Source organism: Phalaenopsis equestris, unplaced genomic scaffold, assembly GCF_001263595.1.
Source record: "Phalaenopsis equestris unplaced genomic scaffold, ASM126359v1 Scaffold000154, whole genome shotgun sequence".
Taxonomy (NCBI): domain Eukaryota; kingdom Viridiplantae; phylum Streptophyta; class Magnoliopsida; order Asparagales; family Orchidaceae; genus Phalaenopsis; species Phalaenopsis equestris.
This window is the reverse complement of record NW_018164596.1, coordinates 576,002-590,247: the sequence shown is the minus strand read 5'-3', so window position 1 is coordinate 590,247 and position 14,246 is coordinate 576,002. Positions and strand designations below refer to the sequence as shown.

At 32.0% G+C, this 14,246-nt stretch overlaps 1 protein-coding gene across 2 annotated transcripts in view; it reads right to left on the bottom strand.

Moving 5' to 3' along the window:
- LOC110021957 (cyclin-dependent kinase E-1) overlaps window positions 1–9,438 on the bottom strand; it is a 62,778-nt gene extending 53,340 nt beyond the window's left edge. For both annotated transcript variants that reach the window (XM_020720690.1, XM_020720691.1), the window contains exons 1-2: window positions 9,157–9,438; window positions 6,224–6,334 (exon numbers count right to left, since the gene is read on the bottom strand). In XM_020720690.1, coding sequence (XP_020576349.1) covers window positions 6,224–6,334; window positions 9,157–9,378 — 333 coding nt within the window. In that variant the 5' untranslated portion in view covers window positions 9,379–9,438. The remainder of the gene's footprint in view (window positions 1–6,223; window positions 6,335–9,156) is intronic.
- Window positions 9,439–14,246: the final 4,808 nt, after the last annotated feature.

Below are 14,246 nucleotides of genomic sequence, written 5' to 3'. Positions count from 1 at the left end.
AATAGATTTAAGTTTAAAACGTTCCACATTGTGATTTTCAAAATTTTGGGAATTTATTTAGATTTTATCAAAATTTTCTTAGGTTACCATGGTACCGAGAATGAGGAAGGGAAAGAGAAAGGTAGATTATGATGATCAATTTTTTGTCAACTACAAAGGTAACATTTGTTTCAATAATCTGCTTGCAACAAAGAAAGTAATTTCGGATCGAGGATTTAAAAATTCGGATGGAAAAGTCGAAATATTAATTAATATCCAGTAGTGGGAGAATTTTTGTTACTTTCCAGCCGAGGCTATTATTGATATAGTGATGGAGTTTTATGTAGTTCTATGCCAATTTTAAAGAAACTTCTAAAGACTATGTGTTTGTTCGTGGGAAATTGGTGGACTCCAATGAAAATTAATGAATTTTATCAGTTAGAGGATGTGTATAACTATCAGTACAAATTATTTTCTGCTACAAATGAGGTCTTAGATGAAGTTAATTATTTTCTTACCGATAGAAGAGGAGCTTGGAAGGTGAAGAATAATGTTAAGGTAAACTTCCCTCTTTCTATGTTAAATGTAGTATTTAAGATCTGGCATTATTTTATATCTGTTAGAATGATACCAACAAATCATCATAGCGAGGTTACAAAGGATAGAGTCATCTTGAACTTTTGTATCCAGCAGATGAGAAAGATAGATGTAGGCTCTACTGTTTATAGAAATACTCGTTCTATTGCTTTGGGAGAGAATACTGGTAGTTTAACACACCCTGCCCTGATCTTCACACTATGTGAACAGACAAAAGTTAATTTTAGAATGGATGAGGAGAGGATTGAACCTTTAAAACCTATTGGGTCTGTAAATATTAAGACTTATGAATCTCATGTTGGATGGAGATCTGAAAGTAGGAGTAGGGATATTCCTTCTACTTCTAGTACCCCTACTCTCCAGGGACTTAATGGAGCAACTGATGATCCAATAGGGAGATATCTTGAGGATGGAAAACAGAATGGAAAATGTAAACGCCATAAATGCACATAATGATGATTTGACAAGGCAAAAGCTTGAATATGATGCTACTTGTGATTATGCGATGGTCAGATACATGAGGGGTGACCACTCAGTTCAGTTTCCTACTCACCATGTATTTAACCCATATCAGCAGCAAAACTTTGATATAGAAGAAGAAGATGATGATGATTGATGATGTTTTAGTTTGATCTTTTGTTTAGTTTATAGTTGGTTGTACTTTATTGTTATTGTTGTTTGTTTTTGGAGTGTGATCTTTGTTTTATTTTAGATGTTATGTTATATTGTGAAAAGTAGGATTGTAAAATTGTTTTTTGCATTAGAATTTATTTTAGTACTGTTGTTAGTTTTTAGTACTTTGTTGAATGTATTTACTTTGTTGAATGTATTTATAGTTAACTATTTCTCAGCAAATTTTTATACGTATTATATATTATTTAATATTTTAAGTCTTGTAGTTTTTCATATTAGCACCTGCAATATTTCAGAGTTATGTTTCAATATCAGAACTTTCAACAAGTAAGTTTTTTCTTTATGTATTAAATGTTCTCTTTCACCCTTTTTTTTCATACTAAATCTTTTGAAAATTTAAGTTTGGGGGGAAGAAAAATTCATTTTTAAATAAAAAATTTTAATTTTATTTGTCCTCAATTAGCTATATTTTCAAAAATTTTAAATTTAACATGACCTTTGGTATTAGAGGGTAACTTTAAATAACTATATTTGTGTTTCTAAATATAGAATAAATTTAAGTAAAAATGTTCAATAATAAAAGTTAATTTTAAAGATTAAGATATTTGGTATAAGAGAATAAGACTATTTTTCTATTATAAGTAAAAGAATTTGTTTTTTTCTGAATTGTTAAAAAATCTTGGAGATTCATGTAAGAATAAAAGAATAAAACTTTATGAAAAATCTTTAAAGCTAATATAAATTTATAAAGTAAAAGAATGTGAAAAGTTTTTAACATTAAGAAGATGATAGTGAAGTTTAAAATCATTAAAGGCTATCCAGATATAGTAATCCTCACAAAAAAAAGAGAAAAGAAAAGAAAAATGATTGAAAATCATCCTGAAAGAAAAGAAAAGAAAAGAAAAGAAAAGAAAAAGATGTGAAGAGAAGCTTGAGGAGATGCCTAATTAAAAATTGTCTTCACTTAAATCAACTTAAAGAAGAAGGCTATGCTACATTTTCTAAACTTATATTTAAGTATTAGCATATTTGCTAGTAAAGTTTCATGAATTTCTTTTTCAAATGGATATTATAAGTGGTTTTAATATGACAATTTGCAATTTTTCTTGAAAAGAATAAAAAATCAAAAATCTGAGACTTGACTGCTAGATATTCTTATACCTTTAATATTCTAAAGTTATTTTACATTTTTTTTAAGTTATGTTATTGTATTTAGTGAATTAAAATATGAAAATGTAGAAGTTAAATTATTTGTCATGACATATTTTTATGTAGTAAAAGACTTACTTGAGGACAAGTAATATTTAAATTTGGGGAATTTTGATGCACTAAAAATACATGCATATTTAGACCTATATTTTATATTTATTTTTAGAGATATTGCACTTTAAAGAAATGTATTTTTTTATGTTTTATTATAGGTTATTGATTTTTAGGACTTGAAGCAAAAAAGAAGCAAAAATGATGGAATTTGGAGTCAAAATGGCATTTTTGAAGAAATACTCAATGCCAACGGCGCGGACCTACAGAACAGAGGTTTGACTATCCTCAGCGTCAACGGCGTCATTTAACAGAGAACATTGAATTAATTCACCGGTCACTAGCGCCGACAACGCCAATGTCGATGCAAGACCTGTTTCTAGAAAATTCGATAAATTTGAACGCTTTTTGAAGAGTTTTTTGATGCACCTATTGGAAAACCGACATTAGGCTTTATTTAGAGGGGAAATTGATCAGAAAAGACTCCTTCGACTGCTTTCCACTCTTCCACACTATTTCACATTCCCCACAGTCTCTTATAGGACATTAGTCATTTATTTCTTTAGAGTTTTGAGTTTTTTTTGTGAGTTTAAGTGTGAATTCTTCTCTAAGAGTGTTAGAGATGGAGATAAGTGAGAGATTTCTTCTTCCTACACCTATTGGAAAACTGACATTAGGTTCTATTTAAAGCGAAAATTGATCAGAAAAGACCCCTTCGACCGCTTTCAACACTATTCCACATTCCCCACAGCCACTTATAGTACATTAGTCATTTTTTTCTTTAGAGTTTTGAGTTTTTATTGTAAGTTTAAGTGAGAATTCTTCTCTAAGAGTATTAAAGAGAAAGAAGTGGGAGATTTCATCTAAGGAAAGGGTACAAAGGATTTTCTTTGAGAAAGAGTTTTTCAGATAAATATTGTTTGTTTATCGATGTTGTATGAACTTTATTTTATATATGAAATTTGTGTTTTGTTATTTATTTCTCATGAAGTTTGAGTAGTTCCCTCTATCCTTCTCCCTATTCTGAGATATGGTGAAATGAAGAGATAATATGGATGTGCCAATTTTAAAATATAAAATAAATTGCGATAATTTTTCAACTTCGTTCTTAATTTATTTTTCGATCTGGTCAATTGAATTGTTAAAATATATTGTGAAACATATGATCCAAAAAATGGAGTATGAGTTCTTCAACAAAAGTGAGAATTGCATTTAATTCCATGGAGTATTTCGTTCTTGAGAATGCATTTCATGAGGTTAAGTGCATATAAATAGGGAAATATACTTTGTTGGATGTAGAATTGAAAATTTTAGGGTGACTGACTAAATTCCCCAATTCGGTCTTAGTGTTTAAGAACTAAAGCGAGCGTTAGCTTTCAGGGGAAGGGAAGTGGGAGCTCTGGAGAGAGAACCAGTATTCTAGCCTAAACACGGATTTAGGGACTAAACCTGAGATTAGTCAATAATTTTCTATAACACTCTATAACACAATTTTCTATAACACTGAATCAGGGTAGAAAATTAAAATTGTTCCTATTTGACACAATACATATTTAAACCATTTATCTTATCTCATTTTACCAAAAACTCATTGTAGTGGAAAAAATATTTTTTCATATTAGAAAACATAATCACATAAAACATAGTTTAGTAGTTACTGTTTAAACGTTACATTTTAATTTTGCTAGTAGTTAATAATTTAGTTCTGATAGTATCTCAAACAATTCGAAATTAGTGACAATAATTTTGTTTTATTTCTATGAATTTCTTAGTTAATTTATCATTTCAAATTTAAATATTCCTCGTGGGATCGATATTTGGGGCTTAAATAGAAAGTCTTATATTACTTGATAATGATACGTATACTTGCGTAGAATCCCAATATAAATTACTTAAATTTCTTATTCATAAAATAAAACATCAAGTTTTTGGCATCGTTGTAAAGTGGAGTCAACTTTATAAGTTTTACACAACTATATTTTCGGAATCACTTTTGACATCACAAAAACCGTAGATTTCTTTGATTTATTTGAATAGTGACATGCATTGGTTGTCTGAATAGTTAACAAAGTATATGTATTTGTTTTATCAAGAAATCAATTGGTTTGAAATTTTTTGATTTGAAACTCGAGCTATGCGATCCATATAAATGTGGTGCTTATGTTTCCAATCTGCTGATATTCCTGGAGGTCCCATTTTGGTCATGTGTGATGTGGCGTATGGTGGATGACCACACCATATTTTCTCTTGAAATTGGTGTTCTCAACATCCATCCTTCTTGCTACAAGCAAGAGTGGAACATGAGAATCCAACAAGCTTCGTATCCAATTTGTTGAGTTCATCATCACATGCATTTTGATTTCTTCCCTTTTTTAACTCCAGTAAAGGATTCACAAATGGTCAAAACTAACTTCATCTCAAGCAATCTTACCTATACTTCGATGAGTTTATATTGAGATGTTGGAGGAAGCTGAAAAGAATTTTCTTTTTCAAGCATCTTTTTTATACATTTCAACTTCAACCAAACAATTTCATGCCATCTCATAGAATAAATTCATCTAAATTATGGTATTTAGGGGAATTATTATTGGCTTGATGAGTGATTTTGATTTTAAATCTAATTCCAAAATATAAGCTATGTTATTTAGATCAGAATAGATCTCTTAAATAGCTTCCCAAATTACCTTTGTTGTTTTGAAGAACAAGTAGGTTCATCCAATCTTAGGATGTGCGGAATTGACAATGGAACTTTAACGTCCGAAGTGTTGTAATTTGGTCCATCTTCAGATGGATGATTTTTAGCTTATGTGAGTTACCCAGCCTTTCCCCTACCTTTGGGCCAAGCATAACGAATTTGAACCACTCAACGAAGTTGACTCCATTGAGCTTGTGTTAAGTAATGTGCATTATACAAAGGAAGATGGCCCACTGGGTAGAGTAGGGAAAATCTTGTAATAGATAATTCTGCAGGAGTTGAAATGGATTTCTCTCCAGTTATTGTAAAGAAATTTTGGTGTACCAGAAACATCGTACTGATGTCATGAACAAAGAAATTCTTATAATGAATACATTATTATCCACTCATACAGCATCATTCATGAAAACAAGCAGTATATACATGTAAAAAGGGGAAAATATTTACATTTTTTTTGTAGAAACATGAAAGCAACAACACAATTAAAGATAATGTGCAAGCACCACCGAAATGTCCAAGGCAAAATCAACCAAGCAAGCAATCTGGCAACTACAAGAAATCAATCAAAGAGGGAATATCAAAACCAGCTTGTTGAGACAAGAATTCTGCTGGAAATCAAGAAAGTAACTTGCGATTTTGAGCAGCTATCCAATAAAGTCATACAGCTATCATGGCTAAAATAGGATATTCACAACAATCACTCTAAGAAGCAGAAAGTTAATATGGTATGCGGTAATAAAAAAAAGATATATTTGGTAATCATCCAATCAAATTCTTTAACAGAAAATTATGTAAAGCATGGAGCCTAATATTTATGAAGTTAGAAAACTCTAAAGACTCTTGCTTCATGGTTGCAAAACAGAATCATTTCCAAAGTAAACAATAAATATAGCATTCAGTCTTTTTCTTAATTGCAGAAAACACCTATTGACAGGAAAAAGGCGCAAATAACAGCAGCATAAACCATAAAAAGAGAAATTTCAGAGTCTCGTCCATATTAAGACCGGTTACATACAATTCAGAAGGGTAAGTTACTGCAGAAGATATGGCAGCACTTACATATAGGTCATGATCAGCATAGTCAAATGCCAGGTACAGTGACATGTCAGCATGGTTGATGTGTACATTAACAAGTTTCACAACATTCTCCTGTGAAATCTCCCGCAACAACTGCAACAAACGAGAGATATTATTAACAATGAAACTTAGTTCCACAACAATCTCCTGTGAAATCTCCCGCAACAACTGCAACAAACGAGAGATATTATTAACAATGAAACTTAGTTCCACAACAATCTCCTGTGAAATCTCCCGCAACAACTGCAACAACCGAGATATATTATTAACAATGAAACTTAATTACCATTCAATGGCTAAGACAACTGAATACTACAATATAGATCTAAATATAATTTTAGATACATATACATGCTGATTTTTCCAAAATGCATGCAAAAATGGAGCTCACTATAACCATCAAACAATGGGAAATAAAAAAAATAAATCAATGGCAGGTCGATATCAAGTATGCATGCTCTTAATAGTTAAAAAAAATAACAATTTATATTTATTTATGTTTCAAGGCATCATCATCATTAATCTCATCCCAACTATTTGGGGTTGGATTTATAAATTTATTTTTCATTCATTCTTGTTAAGTGCCATCTGAGGTGTTAAGCTTAATCTTCACAAATCAGTTTGAACAACTTCTTGTTTCAAGTGAAAAGAGTAAAATCATAAGAAAAAATAATCAAACAAAGCTGCTTTAATCAGTACTTATCCCGATAAACAGTTTCTTGCTTCAATTGAAGGATTAAAATTTGATCAGATTGCAACCATTACTTTTGTTGTTTTTTAATTTATACTATAGATAAGTTTAAAAAATTATTCCAACATTTTGGCATTTCACTCACTGAAATAGTTTGCCACTTGGCTTACAAATGAGAAAAATGTTGTTGCGGTTAGGATTCTAACCTTGGTCCTTGATGTCATGTTAATAAATCTTGATCAATGAAGTGAAGTTTGATTGACAAATTGAATATTGATTATATTAAAATAATATTTAAATAAAAGCAAAATAATTTAAGATTAACTATGTAATAAATGAGTTCAAATAGGTAAGCTGGTCTTTAATACATCTGATAATTGAGTTAATAAAATAAAATTGAGTTTTCTAAATATAAATCTCACAGCAAGAAGCATGATCCAAGCTTAGTAGAACCCTTCATTATTAAATTCCAACTTGTTCCACAAATTAAGATCACTCCACCTTCCCAAAAAAAATATTATAATGAAAATCATTCAAATCTCCCCACCAAAAGTTTATGGTCAGCCACAAAACAGGAGATCCATGAAGATTTCTATGAATTAGAACCACTATATTTCCTTGACTTGGTTGAAACCTAACGAATAATATACTTGACGACCCCAAAAGAAATTGTGGTAAACTCCTTACTCTATACATATGCTTTGCTCTCTCCTTACCTCCCATCTCTCCGTCAAATACCCAATCCAAGTCAACTCATCATTTCCTATAACTCCAAAGCAATCCCAAGGCACCCCCATAGTAAAGATCTCCCTCCCCAACATCAAACCGTAATTCTGGTTCTCTCATTTCCCACTGTTCTAGTAAACACTAAAAATATCCAAGCCTCTCTACAAGGCTCCACACTTCCTTCACATAATACTAAACTATATAAACTTACCACCAGTAAGCCAACCTCTCTTAATTGGTTATAACGGATCCCTCGCCGCTACATGCTTACAAAAAATAATCCCCTCTATCATACAAGATCTCTGCCTCTACCCTTTTCCCTCCATCATGCAAGCTCTAGGCTTCCCTGCCATCATGCATCACATGTTGTATTAATGCTAAGTGAATTCTTGCATCATATGCTTTATTACACTATAACATCCTTTATATTACATGATGTTTACAATTATAACATGTTAATAATATGCTATTCTTAATTGTGGTTTATAATTGACATCATATTTCATTATCCATGGCTGTATGGCATACTTTATATGCTTGGTTTGGAGACAATTGTGGGTCAACGAACTTGCCACATACTCTTAGTATTTCATTGTGCTTAAGAACTGCATAAATATCTAAAGAACCAATGAAAAAAATGGTAAGGGAGCTGTGAGTTTATGTTCAGGATTAATCATATTTTAGCTTATCAAATAGGCAAAGTAAATCGCGTCTATGCATATTGAAACCTTACTGCTTGTAACTTCTAGAAGGGATGCTTGTATAAATGACTTGTAAATGGATTGCTTGATTTAATTTTTTATTTCAGTGACTTGTAAATGGAGTGCTTGATTTAATTTTTTATTTCAGTGGAACTGTTATGCTGACATGCTTGGATTTTGATGCTCTGAATCACTTTGATTGTTATAAATTGTTATAAATTGTTGCATAAACTGTCATATAACTAATGAATGTAAATTTTCTCATTGGAGCCATTCTTTCATTAAGCTGCCAAAACATATTGGATCAGGGTATGACATCAGCCTCTTTCTACCCGTCAAACACTGATATGCATATATCCTGCCCAAAACAAAATTACACAGGAAATCATGCAGGGCCAACAACTTCTCTGTGGGTTACTTGATCGAAAATACAAACTTAAGAGCACCGAAAAAGTAAGGGTTCAAAGTGGATTTGGCTATCATAATTGCTCCTGAATGGCGGTGGGAAGACGCCAATACCATCCTTCTTTCCACTTAGACGGAAAAACTGCAAGATTCAACGTATGTTCAACTCATCAAATTTGTGCCTGCTGAGCCACCTTCTACCCCCAAAACACTGATTCCATGTGAAATTGAAGCAACAAATTAAAGTAAAATAGCAAAAAATAAATAAATAAATAACATAACAACCGACTGCATCGGAGACATACATGGTGGTCAACTTGCGCAAGTACTACTTAATCGAAGACGTAAAACTAAAAGAATTGAAGAGGAAGATACACAAAAGATTTTTCTACCATAATCTCACGAATAGCAGTGGGGGAGACGCCATCTCCGTCCTTCGACTGCTTGAACTTCTTGATGGCGATGCAGCACTTGCGCAGTTTGGTCTTGGCCAGAAACACGAGCCCGTATGTTCCCTCTCCAATCTTTCCAACGAGGTCGTATTGCTGTAGCCACGCCGGCCGGTTGCTTCCTCCGCCGCCACTGCCGCCGGCTATCCCCCGACCATCGCCCATTCCCGAGGCCGTCGGACCCTTTTTTTTCTTCCGAAATCGGAAGCCAGACTCCACCAGGGAACAAATATCAGTCCAATAAAAAGTCATGTGGAAAGAAAAATAAAAAAAAAAATGAAAAAAATTCGTTCTAACACAAGGACGCCTTATTCAGGTATTATTATGATATTATTCATGTATTATTGTGTTATAAAAATATTCCTAGTATTATTATAACACAATAACAAGCATATCAAAGATCGATATTTTTCATTTTAGGAGTTTTTACATCTTAATCTTCCTAAATGTTTAATATAATATTCTTTGTGTCTCAAACCTATATATGAAAGTAAGTCTTTAAACCTATCGTGTTTAAAGTAGCTTAAAAACGATATATTTGTGTCGGACTCTAAATATGTTTTTGCATGTTCGAATCTAACTCGAAAATTAATCTGTTAGTATAAAGATTATTATAATCATAAACTTTCGAATAAAATTTTACATTAATAATTTAATTCCACCGATCACATGAGCTATAAAACATAATTAAATAAATTATTATTATAATTAGAAAATTATTTTTTAACTAAACTAGTTCAAATATTATAATTCCTCACATTACATAATTTTTTTTGTAAAGAGAAGGCTAAACTTAGCATTTAAAAAGTTTTCCTCAGAACATAACTATCCATCTTTACCCATGTGGTGTGGGAGAATTCATCTAATTGGTTTTTACAGAAGCTCCTCTAAATTTATTTAATTTATAGAGATATTTACATACATGCCACTCAATGTTTTGTATTTACATATGTAATACTTAAACTTATATTTTTTTATAATTATACCTCCAAATAATTTTTAAAAATAATAAACTCAGCATCATTCAAAAATATATTAAAAATTAATATAAGATGGAAATAAAATATATATTATTTTTTTTAATTATGTTGGGCCTAAAAGAGTCTAACACAAACGAGGGTTCGTCTTTGGCTCGCTTATTAATTGAATTTTAAAAAAAAATTATTTGTATTCAACCCCCTTGCTTAACTAACGAACTGAACTAGAGGTATTTAATGAGCTAAGCACAAATTGTTCGTGAACGATGAGCTTTTTGACAGAATCACATGAAAGATCAATTTTGTTTTTTAAATATTAATAATTATGATATTTTTATGTAATTTTATTTTTTTAAAAATTTTATGAATATAAATATAAAATTTCAAATGTTTAATATGTATATACATAAGAAAATGTGGAATGCCTGTAAATGGCACTTTAGTTTATTGACTTTCAAGCAAAAAAAAATCATAAATGCTTGACTCATATGCTTATTTTTCTTACAAAATAATTTTCTCTTTTAATTACTTGGCAGTATTTCACTTATTTAGCAAGTTTATTATTAGTTTATTCACTATTATATGAGTTAAAATAATCATAAGCTATTCAATTCTAGGTCTAAATTAACTCAAACCTAGCCTGAACCATTTTAGGTATAACCCAAATTAGACCTAATTCCAACATGAACCATTTCAGGTCTAACCCAACTTGGACCTAGTTCAACTCAAACCCTACTTGGTCTAATCTAACTTAAGCCTACTCCAATCCAAACCCTACTAGGTCTAACCTAACTTTGACCTAGTCCCACACAAACCTTATTAGATCTAACCTACCTTAGACCTGTTTCAACTTAAATCCTACTAGATCTAACTTAACTTGGATCTAGTTCAAACCAAACCCCTGATACACCAAAATAATGTGTTATTTAAAGCATACATTTTATGCTTATTTTTTGTTATATTGCACTTTAAAGAATGATATTTTCATATTTTTATTGCAGGTATATTAATTTTAGGCATTTTGAGCAAAGTTGTAAAAAGAAGGAAATTTGGAGCCAAAATAAAGAACTTTGTGATTCTGGCGCCTAAACATCATTTTCCACAGAGTTGACGGCGCTTGAAGCGCCAAAATCGGCGCTTGAAACGCCAAAATCGGTGCCCGAAGCATCAGAATCGGCGCCTGAAGCGCCAGAACAGGCGTCTAAAACGCCAGTGATGATATTTAATGGATTAAGGCGGTTCAAGACAAATTTTGAGTGAATTTTGAAGGCTTCAAATGTGTCAAACGCCCCATTGAGTGATTCAATGCATCTATACACTTTGGAATGTTCTCTAATGAAAGAATATGTCTCTTGAATGAATGAACATGTCGTTTGAGATTCAAAAGGTGTGACTTTTGGAGAGAATTTGGGAGGGAATTTTGAATTCTTTTTTAGAGGCGGCAACCACTAATTATAAAGAGAGGATTCTAGGGTTGAAGAGAGGTTCAGTGGCAAGAGAAGAGAGGCGAGAGGCAAGTGAGAGAGTGAGGGGCTTGGAGATTTTCTTCCAGGGTTGTAAGAGGAGAGGGAAAGTGAGAGATTTCATTTTCATTATATTTCTAAGAGAGAACTGAGAGTAATTGTAAAGAGGGAATGTGCTTAAAGAGAACTTCTAGGGATTTTCTTGGGAAGGAGTGTGAGATAAGTTATGTTTTTTTTTTTCTTTCTTTATTTTATAAACTTATTTTTATATATGAAATCTGTGTTTTGTCGTATCATTCTCATGAGTTTTGAATAGTCTTCTTTAAACTTCTTCCTAAAATGAGATTTGGTTTTGTGAAGAATTGATTTTATTTTATATAATTTTAAATGTCAATAATTTCTAATAATTTAAACTCCGATCTTCATTTTCATTTCAATCCAGTCAATTGAAATATTAAAATGTGTTAAGAAACATATGATCAAAAATGGCTATGATTTCTACAACATTATGAGAGTCACATTCAATTCTTTGAGTTAGAATGTAATCCATGGGGTTGATTGCAAATAAATAGGGAAATATACTTTGTTGGACGCAGAATTGGAGATTTTACGGTGACAGAAACTCTGATCTTCATTTTCATTTCAATCTGCTTTTTGATTTAGCCAATTGAAATGTTAAAATGTGTTGAGAAACATATGATCCAAAAGGGCTATAATTTATACAACATGGTGAGAGTCACATTCACTTCTTTGAGTGAGAATATAATTCATATGGTTGATTGCAAATAAATAGAGAAATATACTTTATTGGACGCAAAATTGGAGATTTTATGATGACATATCAAAATCCTCAATTTGGTCCAGTTGATTGGAAACTAATGCGAGATTGTTAGCCCTCGGGCGAGGGAGAAGTGAGAGTCGGTATCCTCCCAACCTAATCACGGAATTAGGGATCAAACTTTAGATTAGTTAATATTTTTATGCACTTGAAAGAGGATAAAGAATAAGATATATTTATTTGAGGATATTAAATTTGAGTAAAAAATATCAAAAAATGGCTCTGAACACAAAAAGGTGAAAAAAATGGGATGTATAAACTGTCACTACCAATAGAAGTAACGACGACCATGCACGTAAGTCAGAGATTATGCTTTAGAGGGAGAACATGAGCCCTCGGGTGTGCTCTAGCACACACACACTAGTGAGGGTATATACTCATGCATGCAAAAATGCAGGGTCGGGCTTGATTATGCTTGCATGAGCATGATTACATGGAGGCAAGCATGCTTACATGAGCTTGCATGCACACACTCCTGATGTAGGATTTTCCTTTATATATATATATATATATATTTAATTTATTCAAAATTCATATACTCATTGTAAAAGGAAATGATGTATTCTTAAATTTAAACTCTTCGTCACAGAATCTTTGTTTAGTTTATAAGTATTTTTGAAGTTTAGCAATTAGTTTAGTTAACTTAGTTCTTTTAACTGCATTTTATTTAACATACACTCAATTACTTTAGATTTGAATTTCGCACTTAGGTTTAGTAGTTTGAATATTGTGTTTTATATTATAATTATAAGAATTCTTAACTTCTCTGTAGGATCGATACTTATGACTCCATTAGAGCCCTTTATTACTTGAGGGATACATATACTTGTGTTATTATCACAAGTTTGACAGTTTAAATATTTTAAAAGATAAAAGTATTTATACTAAAGTTATTTTTATTGGAATTGAATTGCATATTTATTATTAGTAGTGTCATGTATATTTTGTAATATTAATAATATTTATAAAAGCAACACACAACAAACTCTTTATCAACCCCCTAAGTCTAACCCAACTTAGACCTAGCATAATTTAAACAACTCTTTGGTCTAGCCCTAACTTAGATCAATTCAACTAAACCACCAAGTCAATCTGACCGAACTCGAGTTAACTCAAATCAAATAAACCACTGGGTAACCCGACTCAACTTTGGTTAACCCAAATCAACTAAATCACCAGGTCAACCCGACCAAACTCAAGTTACCCCAAATCAACTAAACCACTAGATCAACTCGACCCAACTCGAGTTAACCCGAATCAACTAAACCATATGATTAACCCAACCGAACTCACGTTAACCTGAATCAACTAAATCATCGGGTCAACTCGATCGAATTCGGGTTAACCCAAATCAACTAAATCCCCGGGTCAACCCGACCCAACTTGGGTTCACCTAAACTAATTGAATCACTGGGTCAACCAGAACTCCTGAATCAACTGTATCACCAGGTCAACCTGACCCAACTCTGGTTAACTTGAATCAACTGAATCAATGGGTCAACCCAACCCAACTCGGGTTAACCTGAATCAACTGAATCACCTGGCCAACTCGACCTAACTCGGGTTAACTCGATTCAACTAAATCACCGGGTCAACTCAACCTAACTCGAGTTAACCCAAATGCCCAACTTAGGTTAACCTGAATCAATTGAAATACCAGATCAACCCGACCAAACTTGGGTTAACCCAAATTAACTGAACCACCTGGTCAACTCTATCCAACTAGGGTTAACCCAAATCAACTAAATCACTGGA